Source organism: Anolis carolinensis, chromosome 2 (assembly GCF_035594765.1).
Source record: "Anolis carolinensis isolate JA03-04 chromosome 2, rAnoCar3.1.pri, whole genome shotgun sequence".
In the NCBI taxonomy this organism is placed as follows: domain Eukaryota; kingdom Metazoa; phylum Chordata; class Lepidosauria; order Squamata; family Dactyloidae; genus Anolis; species Anolis carolinensis.
Genome location: NC_085842.1, coordinates 190010452 through 190029334, shown reverse-complemented (window position 1 = coordinate 190029334; position 18883 = coordinate 190010452). Strand labels below are relative to the sequence as shown.

Sequence of the window (18883 nt, the reverse complement as noted above, 5' to 3'; positions counted from 1 at the left end):
ACCCTTTTGGTACTAATGTTGAAGAGTGGGCCCTGGTCAAAGTGGGCCCTGGTGAGACAAAGGTTGGGAACCACTGATGCAGAATTTCCCTTAAGGGTTAATTCCTCCATTCTATGGGGAATGGTGGGGCGGTTTGGCACAGGCATATAATGCAGTGACAAACCGACATGAAACATGACAGTACAGGGCTGCATTATGGGCAGACAAAGGCATTGCCAGGCCCCACAGCCTAGCCATGCTAAATCTGGTTTGGCGCTGCTTTCCATCTCTCTAGCATTCTGATCCTGTCATCCCCCTACATACAGAAAAAATGGTACTTACCTGAGCTCCAGAATGTGACTGAGCAATGCAGCTTGGGAGGAGGAAGCCCCCTCTCACTCCATTTAAGTTGCTTTGTGTAAAGATGATGTGACAGGGAGGAATCGATGATGACTTTAATCAACTAGTTATTTATTATATATATATTTAACTATCTTCGCTGCCACCAATATAAATATGCTTTATTCAGCTCTGGCCACCAATTGTGGAGATGTCAGGCAGAGGATACTTATTCTTTTTAAGCTTTCTTTATTTATTTCACTTTTGATGTTGATGTTGCTTAGCTTAGAATATGAGTGTGACAGAGACTTAGATGGGTTAAAGAACAAAAACAAGTTTATTTCATGTACAAAGCTTGTGGTTGCTATAACTTCGTTGAGGCACTTAAATAATTGTTACAAATAGATGTGAGGTGTTCCAAATTCCAAAATACTTTCTCCTCTCCGAACCAATCTATAAACTGATCACTTGGATCTACTGGGGTCTCTTCCCCTTACTCCACAGCCTCTACAAATAACCCTAAACAAGTCACCCAACTTGCTTAGTCTGGTCTATTAGAGGTCTGTCTCCCTGTTTCCCTTATCTGGAACTAGTCTATCTCCTGTGACTAAAAATCACAGACTAAAGTGGGTTTAAAACGTTCCCTCCTTTTCTCTCCAAATGGTGATTGGCTCCGCCCCTGTTGCTATAGTAACCTGCCTCAGAATGCTGAGCCGGTTACCTCCCCTACATATTATCAACTCTAATACTTACCCATTTTAAACATAGCCAAACATGACTTTTAAAACAAAATCAAACAAACATGTCATCCATAAATCAAAACAAAAACACACACTTCTTTACACTTTGTAATTCTGTTTATTCAAGGACTGGAGAGAATGCAGAGGTAATGGCAAACATTCAGTGGGTGACATTAGGTTGTCTGTGACCTGACAGCATCTGAGAATCTCTTCCACATAGTAGCTGTATAAAATCCCACATTATCAGATAACCCAGTTCAGAGCAGATATTGTGGATTATCTGCCTTGATTATCTGCCTTGATATTATATGACTGTGTAGAAGGACCCCTAGTCCACTTCATATAGAAAGTTTCTCAAACTGCTCCTCCAGGTGTTTTGGATTTCAGCTCTAAGAAATCCCAGCCAATTTACCAGCTGTTAAGAATTGTGGGAGCTTTAGTCCAAAGCATCTAAGGGTCCTTCCACACAGCCATATAACCCAGAATATCAAGGCAGAAAATCCCACAATATTCACTTTGAACTGGGTTGTCTGAGTCCACATTTATATATATAAAAGAGTGATGGCATCAGGGCAGTGGACAAAACAACAAAACTACAGGCCCCCCAACCTCGAAATTTGACAACACAACCCATCATCCACGCCTCTAGGTTGATACAACAAAAAGAAAAGAAAAATAAAGTCCTAATTAGAGGGAGAGCAATAATTGTTTTTATCCAATTGCTGCCAGTTTAGAGGGCTAATCTCTGCCCACTTCGTTGCCTAGCAACCAAGGGACAGCCAGGTTTCAGTTAGGGGACAGGCAGATTTAGGCCTCACTTAGGCTTCTTCCACAGATTATCTAATTTGCACTGGATTATATGGCAGTGTAGACTCAAGGTTCTTCCACACAGCTATATAACCCATTTATAATCTTATATTATCTGCTTTGCACTGGATTATCTTGACTCCACACTGCCATATAATCCACTTCAGTGTGCATTTTATACAACTGTGAAGAAGGGGCCTCATATAATCCAGTTCTAAGCAGATAATATAAGATGATCAATATACAGTAGACTCTCACTTATCCAACATAAACAGGCCGGCAGGATAAGTAAATATATTGGATAATAAGAAGGGATTCAGGAAAAGCTGATTAAACATCAAATTAGGTAATCGTTATACAAATTAAGCACCAAAACATCATATTATACAACAAATTTGACAGAAAAGGTAGTTCCATGCGCAGTAATGCTATGTAGTAATTACAGTAGAGTCTCACTTATCCAACACTCGCTTATCCAATGTTCTGGATTATCCAACGCATTTTTGTAGTCAATGTTTTCAATATATCGTGATATTTTGGTGCTAAATTCATAAATACAGTAATTACTACATAGCATTACTGCGTATTGAACTACTTTTTCTGCCAAATTTGTTGTCTAACATGATGTTTTGGTGTTTCATTTGTAAAATCATAACCTAATTTGATATTTAATAGGCTTTTCCTTAACGCCTCCTTATTATCCAACATATTCGGTTATCCAACATTTTGCCAGCCCACTTATGTTGGATAAGTGAGACTCTACTGTACTGTATTTACAAATTTACCAGTAAAATATCACAATGAATTTGAAACACTGACTACAAAAACATTGATTATGAAAAGGCAGACTGTGTTGGATAATCCAGAACATTGTATAAGCGAATGTTGGATAAGTGAGATTCTACTTTGATATGAAATAATTTCTAGGATAGAATAATGCAGAACAATATAATCTCTAAAACCAGGACAGTAATAAAGAAATAAAGAAAGTAAATAAAGCAAGGAAATTAGAAATTCCACAAAGGAAACAATCAGGGCCAGCTAACACCTCCCAAGAAAGGATTCTTCCAGAAAGGAAGCTGAGAAGGCAGTGAAGCACTATGTATTACCAAAGCCATTATTATTACTATCATTACTATCATTACTATCCTTACTATTATTATTATTATTATTATTATTATTATTATTATTGTTGTGTTGCAGTCAACCGTGAAAATGAATACAATCTGGCTCCAAGTATTCAAAAACACTAAAATCAGAATATATAAAAATTAATGTGGTATAATAAAACAGAACAATACAATCTCTAAAATCAGAACACTAAATAAAGAACACTCTGAAAATAGGGGAATTCCACACAGAAAACAATCAGGGCCAGCTAACACCTCCCAACAAAGGATTCCCATAATCAAAGTCTGGCCAATCCTCTGTTTTCTGAGGGCCACAGACAGTAGAAGCATATAAAATATCGCAAACAACACCACTCTGAAAACAAGGTAATTCCAGACAGGAAACAATCAGGGCCAGCTAACACCTCCCAACAAAAAAATCACTCAGGGAGGAAACAGCTAGGCTTTAAATCTGCAAGGCCATTACATCCTAATCATTTTTCCTAATTGCAGCATTCATACTTGCCTCCAACAGACAAAAAAAACAATCAGAAATATTGTATATTCACAACCTTTAGGAAATAATGTCCCCTGATGGCACAGCATGTTAAAAGCGCTGAGCTGCTGAACTTCTGGACCGAAAGGCCGCAGGTTTGAATTGGGGGAACTGACAGAGCCCCCACTGTTAGCCCCAGCTTCTGCCAACCCAGAAGTTCAAAAACATGTAAATGTGAGTGCATCAATAGGTACTGCTCCGGTAGGAAGGTAACGCCGCTCCATGCAGTCATCCCACATGACCTTGGAGGAGTCTACAGACAACGACGGCTCTTCGGCTTAGAAATGGAGATGAGCACCAACCCCCAGAATCAGACATGACTGGACTTAACGTCAGGGGAAAACGTTTACCCTTGACCTTAACTACCACCAATTCCTCAATACTTTATTTCCCATACCACCATTCTTCGCCACAGCAACGCGTGGCCGGGCACAGCTAGTTGTCATATATTCCAGTTTAAAGCAGAAAATATGGGATTTTATTCAGTTGTGTGGAAGGGGCCTGTGAAACTCTGATCTAGAGAGGCTGAGGTGCTTTACTATTCTTTGCAAGCAAGCATGTGTTTGCTTCATAGTTATATACTACTCCTTATTGAAACAGGTTCCCTAGAACTGCAAACTGTATTGTAGGTCTGCATATTACATGATGGATGCATTCCAGGACCTTTTGCATAATACAATTTTTGTATAATTTAAACCCTATCTTTTTCTTACCTAAAATTAATGATGTCGTGCACTTTCACCTGAAATATACCATAGAATGCTGCTTCTTAAACTGTGGGTCTCAAACCCAAATGGGGTCTCCTTAGCTCAATGTTAGAGTTGCAAAAAATTGGCAACACTAAATCTAGTGTCTTTTTAGACATTTACATGAATCTGTTAGCAACAAAATGCAGTGTTTAACAGTAGACTCTGCAAAAAATGTTTCAGTTGTACATAAAAAGAAAATTCAGCCTGTTTAGCAAGCCTTGCAAATAACAGCCCTACTGTATCTGAACGTAGGACTCTGTTGTAAAAATTAAATTAAATTCACCATAACTAGCATGGAGCCGCCAGTGGCTCAGTGGCAGGACTGCTGACTTAAAGGTTGGGTTGCTGACCTGAAGGTTGCCAGTTCGAATCCAACTGAGAGAGTGTGGATGAGCTCCCTCTATCAGCTCCAGCTCCATGCGGGGACATGAGAGAAGCCTCTCACAAGGACAGTCAAAACATCAAAATATCTGGGCATCCCCGGGCAACGTCCTTGCAGACAACCAATTATCTCACACCAGAAGCGACTTGCAGTTTCTCAAGTCTCTCCTGACACAAATAAACAAACCATAACTAGTACTTTGCTTAAATGATAATCTTAAACCAAAATAAATATGTGAAAACATAAGGTCTTAAACCCATGAAAATAAACATGAAACTTGTGAAGTTTTAAATGTTTTTTTTAATTGAGCCAGGAAAAATTGTTAATGTTACCTCACTCTTTTCTTTTCAGTACAGTGGGCTACTCCCAAGACAGAGCTGGGATATGTGGCACCCAACCCTGGTGGCTGAGGCCCTGTTTGCTATTGCAAACATTTTTAGTTCTCTCCGCCTAATCTCATTATTCACTGCAAATTCTCACCTGGGACCATTGCAGATCTCCCTTGGAAGAATGCTGCTGGACATTTTAAAGTTTCTGTTCATCTACTGCCTTGTGCTGCTAGCTTTTGCAAATGGACTCAACCAGCTATATTTCTATTATGAGACTACTGAAACTGATCGCTGCAAAGGGATAAGGTGTGAAAATCAAAACAATGCATTTTCAACGTAAGTTAACATGTCCCTTCCTACTATTTCACATCTTTTTAATTGTTTCACACAATTCTATTTACTTCTGTACTGATTTATTGGTAAAACATTGTATGGAAGGCTGAAATTATTTTAAGAAATATAGACTGCACGACACTAGTGCTAGAAGGCCTTGGTCATAAAAATTATCTGACAGCAGTAAAGATAGAATCCAAACTAGATCAGCACTGTCTGGAGGCTATGATTATATAGGTCATGATAGATAATGCAAATGTTCTGAATGCCATGATATATTTCATAGCTATTGAATGAGGTTGCATTTGGAATACAGTGATGTGGCACTGGAGCAGATTTCCCATTCATGGCATTGCTGCTGCTTGTACACATTCATTCCATTATGTTGAAATGGAAAGGAACAGCAGCTTTGTTATATAAACACTTGGGAATGAATGGGAGAAATATGTGTATTGCATCTATGGATTTTACTAATGCACTTTCAAAATAAAGAGACATTATTGTTTAATTCCCAGTATCTTCTGGTACAGTTGGAAAACATTTCCTTGGAACCTTGAAGTATTCTCCTTCCTTTCAAATGACTTTATATAAGGCAGTTTTCTCACTTCTAATGTTGAAAAGCCTCATCCTTGTTAAAGTAACATTTTTCTCGGTTTGGAGGTTTACACCCACAGTCATGTCTCAGTAATGTGGGTATTACTAGCAGGAATGTATTACTATGATGTAATGGAAATATACAGTTATATGACATACATAACATATTCTGCTTACCTGATCTTCTTCACTTTTCCATCTCATGAAGAAGGGAACTGGTTCACTCTAATTGGACAGATATATGTACAATTAATTTATCTCAACCAGGATGCTATTGTATAGTACCTGCCATGTGTACTCCAGGCCTGATCCTGGGGATTTCATTAGATTACACTGGGAAGTGTTCAGAAGAAGAGAGTTCAGTCTAATTCCATTCTGTAATAAAAAAGAGTTTTTCCTTACCTTGGGATCACACTGTTTAATGCACTCAGTTGTCTTGCATATTTAGCCCTGCCCACCATCCTTCTCGATGCTTTTTGATACTTCAACTCCCACAAGTCCCAACAGCCGAGAGGAAGAGGTGGGAGGGAATCCCATTTGAAGAGGCAGCAGCAGAAGCTCAGCTGGTTTTTGGACTACAACTCCCACAATTCCCAACAGCTTGGGGAGGAAATTGCCCAAAAAAGTTTATTTTGACTCCTCCCCCTGTTTCTTCTCCCACAAATTGGATGTTTCTAACCTGAGAGCAATTAATGCTACTTCATTAAAAATTTGGCAAAACATCCGGAGTTTCGAGAAAAATCCATTTCTCGATGTCGTGATTTTTGAGAAATCTCTCCCTGATACCTTGGGGGGGGGGGGGGGGAAATGCTCTCGTCAACATTTAAAAGACTCAAAAACTGCACTTTAACCAAAACGAATGTAGTGGACCCACAGAATACCAGATTTTAAGTGTAGAACTCAGTGGAATTTAAGTTATGTGATGAAGTGGCGGGATTCACATACCACATGAAAAGGTTATGGAAGTATGCAATTAGATTTCATATAATAATACAACATTGTATGAAATAAAATATGAGATTATAACATCCAAACAAGAACCCAACTGGAATAAACCCAAGCCTGGCTCATTTTGATTAAACGGTGATGACCTGATGCAGGATGCAATCAGGTGCTTCATATGGAGTTTCAAAGCTACCATCTCATTTTCCTGGCATAGATAACTGTTTCAAACTACCTCAGATAGAATGCTAGACAAAGAAAGAACATTTTATATAGTTGCCCATTTTTCACATTTTGATCCTTTTACACAAGTACGGTAGAGTCTCACTTATCCAAGACTCGCATATCCTACGTTCTGGATTATCCAACACATTTTTGTAGTCAATGTTTTCAATACACATGATATTTTGGTGCTAAATTCGTAAATACAGTAATTACTACATAGCATTACTGCGTATTGAACTACTTTTTCTGTCAAATTTGTTGTTAAACATGATGTTTTGGTGCTTAATTTGTAAAATCACAACCTAATTTGATGTTTAATGGGATTTTCCTTATCTCTCCTTATTATCCAACATATTCGCTTATCCAATGTTCTGCCAGCCCGTTTACATTGGATAAGCGAGACTCTACTGTAACACAAAATGTTTAACATGTTCTACTATCTAAAAATTAGTTTGTATTTTGACTCCATGATGCTGTTTTTACAGCAAATGTATATAGCCGTCATCCCTGGGAAACTCTCAGTTACTTCAGGTAACAAAATGAAAGACGAAGACAATTCTCACATTTGATGCTAGAATTCAGTGTGTGTGTGTGTGTGTGTGTGTGTGTGTGTGTGTGTGTATATGTGTGTGTGTGTGTGTGTGTGTGGTTCTTTCAACATTGACTCAATAGTGAAAAGAGGTCTAGTTTTGTCCATCTAATCGAAAAGTCTTATTATCCTCCAAACACAGTAGTACTTTGTTTGTTAACAAACAGCAGGATTAGCCTAAATGGCAGTTTTGCCACTGGATGAGAAGGTGACAACAGAAGTGAAGATTAAAAAATAGCAGCAGAGACAAGAACTGAGGCCCTTCTTCTTTACCGCCTCCTTCTCCCTCTAAAACAGCCAATCTAATGTTAAATTTTAATATAATAACTTGGAGTCCAAGATCCCCATCTTCACAGCAATAAAGGTCCAATTCCCCTTAAAATTTGATCCCCACTCCCAACTGCTCCAGCCTGAGTCTAACAACATCCCTAGTAGGCGGTAGTGCCCCCTTTGTCACTGGTTAGTTTGGTAACTTTGATGCATATAGAAAGGAAACATGTAGAGGTAAAACTCTTGGAGGAGGGAATGACAGGATCTGATTTCTACTCTTCTGTAGCGCTGTGTGTGACCTCCATCTCTAAGGCTTAGGCTCGGAGTTTCTTTGAGCCGCATGAAAGACTTGTAAGGCCACATGTTGTGCAGACCTGCTCTACACCTTTGCCTTTGACTCAAGTTGCAAGCGGAGAAGGAAAAAGACCCAGTTATTAGTATTTCCTCTCGTGTCTCTGTGGATATTTTATAGATGTGAAGTATCTTCTCATTGATTGCTCAAATGTTTTATAAAAACTTATCCTTTTGTTTCTGTCCCCAAATTTCCTGCACACAAAACCCATTAGATTGTATGCAAACACTGCACAGACAATGATTCAGATTCGTCATTGCTTTTCTTGTTGGCCTCTGTTCTGTAGAGACTCTCCCCTTCAGGGAAGAAACAGGAGACCAAAGAGCTGGCTGTCTGCCTTTCTCCATATATCAGTTTAGCATGCTTAGATAGTGACTGCACAGGGCTAAAATCACATTCTTCCAAGCGCCAGCTCATGGCTGTGCCTCATGCTGTCACTTCATGCTCTGTTGTGGGTTTTGAGGTGACACAGATGGATGGGAGGTGTGTTGGGGGTGTGCCATAGGAGAAAAAGCCTATAGAATGCAGATGTGTGTGTGTGTGTGTGTGGGTATGTGTTTTAAGTAATGACAAATCTAACGATTTTGGTGATTTTTGAGAAATGGAAAAGTACATGGTTACTTTCTAAAAATTTTAGCCAGCCCTCCATGTTCACTGGAGTTACAGGACATAGGACCACTATGAAAGTGAAAAACTATGAATAAATAAATTACTATTTGTATATTACTGCTGTTGTTGTTATCATACCTGAGGTCAACTTCCACTGGACGCTGGCCACAGAATTGCAAAGGAGAGCCTAGAAATTCCTAGAGAGGTTTTCTCTCTAGAACTCTCTAGATCCTCCAACATGAGTGGAGGTAGTTGACTATAGATTCATACTGGAGGACCTAGAGATTCCTAGGAAGAACATTTCAAATCAAATCTAGGAATAATCGAGTCTACAAAGTGAAAACTACAAATGTAGGCAGGCAACTGTACAAATAATATGGTCCTTTTTTTTCTTTGACCTTAGCATAACAACTGCCACAAGAAAGAGAGGGAGAAACAGCCCAAGTACTAATTGGAAGCCCCTATACTAGTGGTTCTCAACCTGGGGTCCCCAGATGTTTTTGGCCTTCAACTTGAAGAAATCCTAACAGCTGGTAAACTGCCTGGGAGTTCTGGGAGTTGTAGGCCAGAAACATCTGGGGACCCCAGGTTGAGAACCACTGCCCTAAACAAAGTCTGTTGTAAAAGATACGTTCCTCATGCTGAGCCCAACAGTTCATTCTGGGTCTCAGGAGGGATAAGAGCTGGCAGACCTCCCATATAAATTTACAAGCCTGCTTAACCTGTCCTGCTAAGTATACAATTCAGAAGATGGATGGAGAATGTGTTGCCCTTGATCAGATGCCCCCTCCCAAATACACACACACCCAAATTGCCAGAGATTTGATAGTCAGACCTTTAATATTCCCAACTCCCTGAAAACAAATTAATAATTCAACAGAGATAAGAAAAAAGGAAGTGTAAATTGGTGGTTATTTCTGGTCACTTCTAGCTTCATTTTTAAATCCAAAAATGGAGAGATACAGCCTGACTCAAGTGAAAATGCACCCCACTCCAGTAATTTAGGCTGAATGGGAATCCCTTTAGTATTGCTAATGTTGAATGATTAGGGGTTAGAAATCCTTGCCAACCTCCCTCTATTAATAGATCCCAATCTGCCTTCTTCTGGTAAACAAAGCAATACATTAATCATTTAAATTGCAGTCCAAAGCTCAATGTGTTTTTGCGTACAAATATGTTGTGCTTCAGAGTCTCTGTGAAGGAACAACATCTAATGACTTCAGGCAGGGAACTCAATAGAAAAAGGAGCTGGGAACTCAATAATATATAGGAAGACACAAAAAAGCATTGAGTTCATACGTTCTGTATCTAATAAATCACAACAGAATGGCTAATTTGATATAATTTGCAAATAAAAATGGGGGGGGGGAATGCTCAGTGTGCCATGGCTAGCAAAAAATTCCATGTGCGTTTGGAGTTCATGCCAAAGGAATGATAGAGGAACATGCCCTGTCCTCCCTCACCTTCACCACCCAGCAAGAGTAGATACTGGACACAGGCTTTTCTCTAGGTCAGTGGTTCCCAACCTTTGGTCCTCCAAGTGTTTTGGACTCCAGCTTCAAACATTCCTAACAGTTGGTATGCTGAATGGGATTTCTGAGAGTTGGTCCAAAACACCTAGAGGACTAAAGGTTGAGAACCCTGTCTCGGTCATTGTGTATCTGGATCAGCTCTGTTGTGGCTAAACACTGCACAAGACTGATCCGGCTGAACTTGTGTCAGTGCTGCTTCAATGTGGCCTTGCCTAGGGTTCAGTTGACCCAGGTTTCATGCAGAGCTTTCCCCTGAGTTAGAGGGAAGACAGCTGGACTAGTCATGAAGCAGAGCTGGCAGTAGCAATTTTGACTGCTATCCTACTTTCCCCTGGCTCATTTGGCCTGGGGAAGTGGGACATAGACCCCTCTAACTCCCTCCCCCAGTGGCATGGCAATCCTCAGTTGCGACACCCCGCCTATCTTTTCTTGACAGCTTGTATTTGTTGTTTATGTGTTATTTTAGATTTCTGATACTTTAAAGTGTTAAATTATTGTATGACCCTCTTGGTGGAGGAGGTAGGAGTGTTTCAAATAAATGAAGCCTCCCTGTCCTCCAGAGGCTCTTTCTATTCCAATAGAAATGGGACTTTCCTATAATTCATGCTGGCATCCTAATTAATAAAGAGTGAGCATCTCTTACCCTGCATTCCAAAAGACAAAATGCTCCAAAATCCAAATTTGTCCATACCTTTGCTTTCGGATGTTTCAGTGTACCCAAATTTTGTTTCATGCACAAAAATATTTAAAATACATATAAAATTGCCTTCCATCTATATTTATAAGGTGTATGAAACATAATTTTGTGTCTAGTATTGAGTCCTAGCTCTAAGGTATCTCATTATGTATGTCTATGCAATTACAGGCATTCCAAAGTACTTCTGGTTCCAATGATTTCAGATAAAGGATACTCAATTTGTATATTCTGGAGCTGTACTTTTAAATTTTAATTTTATGTATTTTTTCATTTGATACTTTAAGCTAAAAGATTTAAATCTAACTTTTGGTACAGATGTGATATTTAAAGCAGTTCTCATTAAAACTACTTCTCTCTTTTAAAAAAAAGGTATTACAGTAGAGTCTCACTTATCCAACCTTCACTTATACAATGTTCAGCATTATTCAACACAGTCTGCCTTTTAGTAGTCAATATTTTTGTAGTAAATGTTGCGATGTTTTGGTGCTAAATTCGTAAATACAGAAATTACTATATAACACTACCATATATTGAACTGCTTTTTTCTGTCAATTTGTTGCAAAACATGATGTTTTGGTGCTTAATTTGAAAAATCATAATGTAATTTTATGTTTGATAAGCTTTCCCTTAATCCCTCCTTATTATCCAACTTTTTCACTTATCCAACTTTCTGCCGGCCCGTTTATGTTGGATAAGCGATACTCTACTATACCTGCATTTGCTTGGAAAATACAAATGTAGTCATTACTAGCAATGATTCTTTTTTCTTCTTTTGCAGTTTATTTGAAACTCTCCAGTCACTGTTTTGGTCTGTCTTTGGACTCATCAACCTCTATGTCACCAATGTTAAAGCACGCCATGAATTCACTGAATTTGTTGGGGCCACTATGTTTGGTACCTACAACGTCATCTCTCTGGTCGTCCTGCTCAACATGTTGATAGCCATGATGAATAATTCCTACCAGCTCATTGCTGTCAGTTCCTACTTTTTTGCCTTGCTTTCATGATTGTGTACCATTGAAAAAGAAGCAGAAATCAGTTAGAGGCCAGAAAACATTCTTTTGGGGATTAAAACCACTAGAATCCCCCAGCCAATACGGCCAGCAATTATACTGTCTGGGAAATTCTGGCTGTCGATATTTATAAAACTAATATTAATAAGCTCTGCCCTGAACATCCCAGTAGCTGTTCAATTTCAGCTGAATTTTCAGCAGATACGGAACAGTAGAATTAATGTAGTCTGACATTATTATTATTATTATTATTATTATTATTATTATTATTATTATTATTATTATTATTATTATTATTATTATTGGGATCTGTAGGCATCATCCAAAAATACATCACACAGTCCTAAACACTTGGGAAATGTTTGATTTGTGATTTTGTAATACGAAATCTAGCATATATATCTCGTTTGCTGTCACACTATGTCTTTGTGTTAATAAAATAATAATAATAATAATAATAATAATAATAATAATAACTGTATTTCTTACCTGCTTCTCTTTGCAGTTCAAAGTGAGTTACAGCATAGCTAAAACATATAATAATCATAAACATTATATAAAATACACATATTAAAATGTATTTCTACATATACATATTAAAATACACAGAACAAAGATTAAAATATAGTGAATACAAGATGTGCTTTAACTGCCATTGTTCAGTGCAATAGAAGCCTGAACATTATAGTTTGGTGATGCACCCGCACTTTTAAATAGAGAGAGATAAGGACTTTGAAAAGCTACAACTCCCAAGATTCCACAACATTGAACCATGGCAGTCTATGCCAAGGTGTTACTGGATGTTTCTTTCTAGCCAATCCCCTTCTCAGCTTCAATGTCTTTTCTCTTTACTTTCTTGCCTCAGTTCTTCTGACTTTCTTCTCAATTCTTCGGTGGCACAGTGGGTTAAACCATTGATTTGCTGAACATGTTGACCAGAAGGTTGGCAGTTCTAATCCATGGGATGGGGTGAGCTCCCGCTGTTAGCTCCAGCTCCTGCCAACCTAGCATTTCGAAAACATGCAAATGTGGGTAGATCAATAGGTACCGCCTCGGTTGGAATGTAAACGGCACTCCATGCAGTCATGGAGCTCCACATGACCAGAAGGTGTCTATGGTCAATGCAGGCTCTTCGGCTTAGAAACGAAGCTGAGCACCAGCCTGCAGAGCCGGAGATGAAGGGGAAAACCTTTATCTGTGTGTCTGTGTTTCATTGTTTTGAAGCATTGAATCTCTCTGTATATGCTGGAATCCACCCTGAGTCTCCTCGGGGAGACAGGGCAGAATACAAATAAAGTGTTGTTATGATTATGTATCAGTTTATATTGCTATTTTGTTTTTCATTATACTGTTAAGACAAAGTCTATCCTGACCTATATATTTTCTACTCTAATTCTAATCTCCATTTTTCCTTTATCTGTTCATTCTTTCTTTTCCTTCACTCTTCTCACTTATCATCTACTGAACTTGTCTAACATGTCCAGCATCGTCTGTTCACTTTTGTCCCTTATCTTATTTTTTTTCTTCCGTATAATTTTTATTAATAAAAGACTTCACCATAAGAACCAAACAACAGCACACAACGTATTGCAAACCATACACAAACCCAAACCCCATATCTCAGACAAGGTAAAACCACTTCCCCACACCCGTGCACCCTTCACCATGACTTCTGTCACTAAAGCACTGTGAAGACATTAAGCCAATTTATCCTTGTTCATAACCTTGTCTTAGATTCCTAATGTCCAGCGTGGGAGAAAGAAATCTTGTCTGTTTGAGGCAAGTGTGTCTGGAATTCCCCATTGAAATCCACAAGCATGTGGAAAATTTCAACAAAATGGAGAACACCATGAAAATGAACAAAATCTGGCTACCAGTATTTTTTTTTTAAAAAAAAAAACTAAAATCAGGACAGTAAACAAAGAACTATACTCAAAAACAGGGAAATTCCAGACAAGAAACAATCATAGCCAGCTAATCACCACCCAACAAAGGATTCCCCCAGGAAGGAAGCAGCCAAGCTTTGAAGCCGAAAGGCTATTCAGTGCTGATCAAGGTAATCAATTGTAATAGCCTTTCAGTTTTTGAGTATTGTTCTTTGTTTACTGCCCTGATTTTACAGTTTTTTAAAATACTGGTAGCCAGATTTTGTTCATTTTCATGGTTTCCTCCTTTCTGTTGAAATTGTCCACATGCTTGTGGATTTCAATGGAGAATTCCAGACAGTAAACAATTAGGGCCAGCTAATCATCTCCAAACAAAAGATTCCCCCAGGCAGGAAGCAGCCAAGCTTTGAAGCTGAAAGGCTATTCAATGCTAATCAAGGTATCAATTGCTACATTCACACTTGCCTCAGACAAGAGTTCTCTCTCCCACCCTGGATATTCCACAGATATATAAACCCCATTTGACTAGTTTTCAACAAACTTCACAACCTTTGGGGATGCCTGCCATAGATGTGGGCAAAACGTCAGGAGAGAATGTTTCTGGAACACGGCCATACAGCCAGAAAAACTCACAGCAACCCAGTGGTTCCACCTATGAAAGCCTTCGACAACACATTTTCTATGCAATTTTTTTTAAACAGCCACAAGTGTGCTAACTGCAGACAGGTGCCGCCATTCAGTGTTAGGGTGCATCTACGCTGTAGAATTAATGTTGTTTGATTCCACTTTAATTGAAGTTTTAACTGAGAAGAGTTTGCATCCCTCCTTGACCATGGACACCTTGGGCAATTCTCAATCTCTCGGCCTCATAGGAAAGCAAAATCAAATCCCTTCTGAACAAATTATGTCAGAAAAATCTTGCAATAGGTTCACCTTAGGGTTGCCAAATACAGTGGGGGTGGGAGTATTTAGTCAGATACCAATTGTACAAGTTCTCCCATTTAAAAAGATGAGAGGCCTGTAATTGACATCATAGGTAGACCTCAACTATGAGAGACAACATGAGAAAACACATCCAGAAAATCACATTGTCTGATTTTTCACGAATTTATTTGCAAATTATGGTGGAAAATAAGTATTTGGTCAATAACAAAAAATCATCTCAGTACTTTGTTATATATCCTTTATTGGCAATGACAGAGGTCAAACGTTTTCTGTAAGCCCTCACAAGGTTGGCACACACTGTTCCTGGTATGTTGGCCCATTCCTCCATGCAGATCTCCTCAAGAGCAGTGATGTTTTGGGGCTGCTGCTGGGCAACACGGACTTTCAACTCCCTCCAAAGGTTTTCTATAGGGTTGAGATCTGGAGACTGGCTCGGCCACTCCAGGACCTTGAAATGCTTCTTACGAAGGCACTCCTTCATTGCCCTGACGGTGTGCTTGGGATCATTGTCATGCTGAAAGACCCACCCATGTTTCATCTTCAGTGCCCTTGCTGATGGAAGGAGGTTTGAACTCAAAATCTCATGATATATGGCTCCATTCATTCTTTCATGTATACAGATCAGTCGTCCTGGTCCCTTTGCAGAGAAACAGCCCCAAAGCATGATGTTGCCACCCCCAGGCTTCACAGTAGGTATGGTGTTCTTTGGATGCATTATTTCACCTACAAACATGACGAGTTGTGTTTCTGCCAAACAGTTCTACTTTGGTTTCATCTGACCATATGACATTCTCCCAATACTCTTCTAGATCATCCAAATGCTCTCTAGCAAACTTCAGTCGGGCCTGGACATGTACTGGCTTAAGCAGGAGGACACATCTTGCACTGCAGGATCTGAGTCCCTGGCGGCATAGTGTGTTACGGATAGAAGCCTTTGTGACAGTGGTTCCAGCTCTCTGCAGGTCATTCACTAGGTTCCCCCGTGTGGTTTTGGGCTTTTTGTCCACCATTCTTGTGATCATTTTGACCCCATGGGGTGAGATCTTGCGTGGAGCCCCAGATCGAGGGAGATTATCAGTGGTCTTGTATCTCTTCCATTTTCTAATTATTGTTCCCACAGTTGATTTCTTCACACCAAACTGCTTGCCTATTGCAGATTCAGTCTTCCCAGTCTGGTGCATGGCTATAATTTAGGTTCTGGTATCTATGGTCTTCACCATAGTGGAGTTTGGAGTGTGATTGCTTGAGGTTGTGGACAGGTGTCTTTTATACTGATAACAAGTCCAAATAGGTGCCATTACTACAGGTAATGAGTGGAGGACAGAGAAGCCTCTTGAAGAAGAAGTTACAGGTCTGTGAGACCTAGAAATATTGCTTGTTTGTAGGTGACCAAATACTTATTTTCCACCATAATTTGCAAATAAACTCGTGAAAAATCAGACAATGTGATTTTCTGGATGTGTTTTCTCATGTTGTCTCTCATAGTTGAGGTCTACCTATGATGTCAATTACAGGCCTCTCTCATTTTTTTAAATGGGAGAACTTGTACAATTGGTATCTGACTAAATACTCCCCCCCCCCCACTGTATCTAAAAGATATTTTCCAGTACCCATTCAAAAACAGAAAGAATATGAAATCAAGAGAATGCAATCTAATATGAATTCAGTATCAACTTTAATATTTATTTGAGCCCTCTGTTTCCTTTATTTAGGATCATGCAGACATTGAATGGAAATTTGCACGAACAAAACTCTGGATGAGTTACTTTGAAGAAGGGGGAACTTTGCCCACTCCCTTCAACGTCATACCAAGTCCCAAATCTCTCTGGTACCTCATCAGATGGCTATGGAGACAATTGTGCAGGAAAAAGATTAGAAGGAAACCTGAAAGTTTTGGAACTATTGGGGTAAGAGAGTGTATTACTTTCTCCATGCCCTTCTGTCTTTATGTACATCTGTTAGTCATGTATACCAGCAACTAGCAAATTAATCAGATGCCAAGGCTAGGATGCCCATAAAGAGTCTGGGTTTAATCTCTCAGTTGTTGCTGCTATATTCTTGGGAAACCAACACAAAGTGACAATACATTTCCAATTCATGGCAAAAAGAAATCATTATTCTTGCTTTATTGCAATCAGGAAAAAATTAGACATTTTTAGAATTTTAACCCACCAACATCTACCAACTACACAACGTTAATCTCCAGCTAAATAATGCCATATGTAGAAAATATTATATTATTAAATATTAATATTAAATATTAAATATTATTTTCTACATATGCCTCAAGCCATATGTAGAAAATAAAATAAAAACAGCATTCTAGGGAAGCAATTTTACTCCGATACACTTTACTGGTGTATTTGCAATATGTTTACAATGCATAGATTTCAAGTATGTACTCAGTGAGATCTCTCTGCATAGTGGTTTACTGGAGATAAAAGGTAAAGATACTGGGGAGAGTGATAAAGAGGGAACGTCTTGAGTATTAGGATCTCCAAGAAAACGAATCCAGCTTAAACACATATTTTTTTCCTCCAGTTCCTTGTCTGCCACCAGCCATGATAACCAAAAACAGGAGGACTTTCTTGTGGCTACCCTCTTCCCTTGCCTTACAGGGGGGAAGGGGGCACTAAAAAGCAAGTGGGATGGAAATGTTATACAAGAACAGCAGCATAGATTTTAAAGGTATTCTTAAATTGGGAAAAATTTCCTTTTCCTCTGGAGGAACTAATTAAACAAACATATTCCTATGGCTTGTAGTGTCTTTTCCTGGGCCTGGGCTAGAAACAAGCAAGTGGATATATCTTTTGAAGTCAGATTTTCCCAGGTCCAAAGCAGTTCCTTGTTCCCACAACTCAGGATATCCATTGTGAAGAAGTGATGTCCCTTTAATAATAATAATAATAATAATAATAATAATAATAATAATAATAATAATAACAACAACAACAACAACAACAACAATTAAAAAATGGGACACTGAAGAAGGAGACAGAAGGCCTGATCCTTGCAGCCCAGGAGCAAGCCATCAGAACAAATGCAATTAAGGCCAAGATCGAAAAATCAGCTGATGACCTAAAATGCAGACTGTGCAAGGAAACCGACGAAACCATTGATCATATCCTCAGCTGCTGTAAGAAAATCACATAGACAGACTACAAACAGAGGCACAACTACGTGGCCCAAATGATTCATTGGAACTTATGCCTCAAGTACCACCTGCCAGCAGCAAAGAACTGGTGGGATCACAAACCTGCAAAAGTATTGGAAAATGAGCACGCAAAGATGCTGTGGGACTTCCGAATCCAGACTGACAAAGTTCTGGAACACAATACAGCAGACATCACAGTTGTGGAAAAGAACAAGGTTTGGATCATTGATGTTGCCATCCCAGATGACAGTCGCATTGACGAAAAACAACAGGAAAAACTCAGCCGCTATCAGGACCTCAAGATTGAACTTCAAAGACTCTGGCAGAAACCAGTGCAGGTGGTCCCGGTGGTGATTGGCACATTGGGTCCGTGCCAAAAGATCTCAGCTGGCATTTGGAAACAATAGACATTGACAAAATCACGATTTACCAACTGCAAAAGGCCACCCTACTGGGATCTGCACGCATCATCCGAAAATACATCACACAATCCTAGACACTTGGGAAGTGTTCAACTTGTGATTTTTTGAAATCCAGCATATCTATCTTGTTTGCTGTGTCATAATAATAATAATAATAATAATAATGATAATAATAATAATAATAATTCTTATCTATTACCTGCCTCTCCTGATGGCTTGAGATGGGGTACAGCAAAAATATATGAATATAAAATATATACAAAAATTACATAGATAAAAACACAGATATATTTAAAAACCTGCACCAAACAAAGATACATAATTGACATA

General features: G+C 39.0%; 1 protein-coding gene across 3 annotated transcripts in view; it reads left to right on the top strand.

Annotated features, from left to right (window-relative positions):
* trpc4 (transient receptor potential cation channel subfamily C member 4) overlaps positions 1-18883 on the top strand; it is a 181867-nt gene that overhangs the window by 151526 nt on the left and 11458 nt on the right. For all 3 annotated transcript variants that reach the window (XM_003216851.4, XM_062971373.1, XM_062971374.1), the window contains 3 exons: positions 5013-5326; positions 11912-12107; positions 16690-16884. In XM_003216851.4, the coding sequence (XP_003216899.1) occupies positions 5013-5326; positions 11912-12107; positions 16690-16884 (705 nt within the window). The remainder of the gene's footprint in view (positions 1-5012; positions 5327-11911; positions 12108-16689; positions 16885-18883) is intronic.